This window comes from Chanodichthys erythropterus, chromosome 9 (genome assembly GCF_024489055.1).
Source record: "Chanodichthys erythropterus isolate Z2021 chromosome 9, ASM2448905v1, whole genome shotgun sequence".
In the NCBI taxonomy this organism is placed as follows: Eukaryota; Metazoa; Chordata; class Actinopteri; order Cypriniformes; family Xenocyprididae; genus Chanodichthys; species Chanodichthys erythropterus.
The window spans coordinates 28,990,684-28,993,802 of NC_090229.1; the positions used below are offsets into that span (position 1 = coordinate 28,990,684).

A 3,119-nucleotide genomic window follows, 5' to 3' on the forward strand; every position below is an offset into this window, starting at 1 on the left:
ATCACAGAAAACATTCTGCATTTTTACATTTTTAATAAAACATTGTTTAGTATGTTTTTAAAGCTATTTTAAATGAGGATAAAATGTCCTCATATTTAATGTTTATGTCGTAATAACAATGTAATACCCATGTCATTATACAAATTTGTGTCCTCATAAATCACAAAAACATGTGTGCACACACACACACACACAAGACAGAGGAAGTATTGATTTTTTTAGGTATTGCTCAACAAAAAATTATTATTTTTGTTACTTTTTTTAACCCAAAAATCTGTACTGCAGCTTTATTTTCTTTTGAGAAGAAAAAAAAATCATAAAAGTTCCAATATCTTACAGTAGCTTTCTCAGTTTAAGATATCCCATTCACTATTCTTTTTTTTTTTTTTTTTTATCATAGAAGGTCCTCCAGTGGACAATTACCTTATAAAGATTAAAAATAACCAAAAGGTTAATTTGTTTTTAACTTGTCCTTGTTTTTATGACTTAAGGGACTCAGTAGTGACATTATAGTAAAGCACATGAGAATATGGCAACACTCAAATCGCATGTTCAACAATATAAGACCATATTTCATTTAAGCGGATCCAGAGAAACTATAGCGATTCAAGAGAAACACGTTCGATATCTTTGATGTGCAGATCAGCCAGCTCAGACCAATCTTTTGGATTCTTCAATGTCATCTTTGCATTATTTACTGCAGAGTGCATTTTTTGTTTTAAGTGGTTTCCCAATTATAGCTTGAATCATATTAAATTATTATTAAATTATAATTATTGTTATTATAATTATATGATATTTAATTACCAGGATATTTAAGTGAAAAAAAATCTTGACAGTTGTGAAATGAACAGTTCAGAATTTAACAAACGCAAAGATTTTTTTGGGGAAGCCGTTTTCAAAAATATCACTGTGGTTGTATTTGCTGTCATTATCAATTCTATCAATAGCTTGCTGCTTTATACTTTCTTCAAGAATCCTGTCTTCACTCAGGAGCCCCGCTATATCCTCTACATGCAGCTGATCATCAATGACATCATTACACTGTCTGTCTGTGTGATTATGTTTGTGTTTACTTACGTAATACCAAACTTGAATGTTGCTATCTGCTGCATTTTCATCCTCATTGCAACTAACGTCGACAAAAACTCGCCACTAAACCTGGCCGGCATGGCTATTGAGCGCTTTGTGGCCGTTTGCTACCCTCTACATCATGCACGAATATGCACCATCCAAAACACCAAAATCCTGATCGGCATCATCTGGCTGGTGGGAGCCCTGCCTGGCATAGTGGACCTGCTTGTTGTTTTGGCTCTTCGTCCACTCTCCTTCTTTACCACTAGCCGCATGTGCTTCCAGCAAAATGTGTTCAATTTTGAATACAATATAATAAGCAGCGCTGTTTTAAACATCGGCTACATGTGCTCAGTGTGGGTGCTGCTCTTCTACACTTACTTTAAAGTGCTGTTCTCTGCTAAAGCAGCTGCTTCAGAACCAGCTCAAGCACAGAAGGCCAGGAGAACCATTTTACTGCATGGGGTCCAGTTACTGCTCTGTACACTGTCCCTGTTCACAACGGTCCTGGATGGGGCCTTAACGGCTCTCTTTCCTTACTATCAGTCAGTAATCTACTTCTGCACGTTCATTCTCACCAGCATTTTACCACGTCTGCTGAGCCCTCTCATATATGGCATGAGGGATCAAAAGTTTAAGAAGTACATGATGAGTTCACTGATGTGTGGCTCCAAAAAGAAAGCCATTAATCCTTCTGATTAGCAAAACTGTAATTTTCTGTCTGCTAAAAAAAAAAAATATATATATATATATCAAATATATGATTTGTAATAAGCAAAAATAAATATTTTTCTAGAGAATTCTGTAAATGATGTTTATTTCACCACAGACATGGAGAATATTAGTGAGAAACATTCAACCAGTGTTATTCAGTATAATTTAAATTGATTAAAATGACTGATGATTGTTGAAAAACAATCAATTTATCAGTCTTCATACATCCTACATTCCAGTTCTTCTCCAAGCATTGTGCAATGTTGAGGCTTGTCCTAAAATGCTTTCTTTTAGAGATGATGGATGTGGATGCACTACCAAATTATGGATGAGCATTTTGCTCTTTGGCACTATCATATGTTTTGTGTTGTCAATTAGATGGGTCACACTGTGCAACTTCATGTATCTTTAAACTATGGGTAGTTACACTGGACCAACTCAGGTTGAATCAGCTGTTCTAATCTCCTCTTTTCTGCTTTTCTTGTGAATCATAATCTGAACAAAAAACAATACAAAAAGGGTCACACACTGTTATGTTCAGTATATGACAATATATCAGGGGTTCCTAAACTTTTCCATTCCAGGACACACCTAGACAAGTATAATCTATGTCAAGACCCAAATTTAATAAAATATAAATCCATGAAAACTGTTTACGTACATAATTAATTGTGTCACGGTGTTTATGATCAGACATCAGCATTAGAGCAGATGAAATATGTCCATACAGACTGAATATGAACGAATATGAACTTTGATCCGTGATGTGAGTGTTTTTAAACTCATTGCAGAAAACGCTCTCATGCTAGTTCTGTGTGTATATGAATGTGAAATGTTTTTTTACAGACATATTTTTCATAAATATTATTTATTTTCATAAATATTATTTACACTCTGCAACACAGTTTGAAAACCCCTGCAATACTATATGACTATATTATATATTCAGTTCTCAAGGAATCAGTCCTCCTGCAATGTAAAAGAAACTCACTTCTGCTTTGTTCCTCATCTAGACACTAGTAAAAACTGTCTTCAATGTCGCTCTGATATTGGAAGTTTCCTCCTTGCTTCAGGTCTGCTAAAATCTCCAATACCTCGTTGTGACTTGCCCAGCTTTAGCATCTCCTCAAACTCCAAGATTGCCCTATACAAAACAGAGATGTGTGAATAATGGCAACATCTGCACCCATTTGGTGTGAAAACTGAAGTGCAGAAATAAAACAACAACTATTCACATAGGTTTTAGAGATTTTGGATTAGTTATTTCCCTTTATTAATGGCCGTGTCTAACTGCAGTACAAGTGTCTCCATGATCGCATCCTTCGAGTCCT

General features: G+C 35.1%; 1 protein-coding gene across 1 annotated transcript; it reads left to right on the forward strand.

Moving 5' to 3' along the window:
• Nucleotides 1-846: 846 nt before the first annotated feature.
• or90j1 (odorant receptor, family 90, subfamily J, member 1) lies at nt 847-1,776 on the forward strand. Its single transcript, XM_067393827.1, has one exon. It carries the CDS (start codon nt 847-849, stop codon nt 1,774-1,776), a length of 930 nt encoding a protein of 309 aa, XP_067249928.1.
• The last annotated feature ends 1,343 nt before the right edge of the window (nt 1,777-3,119 follow it).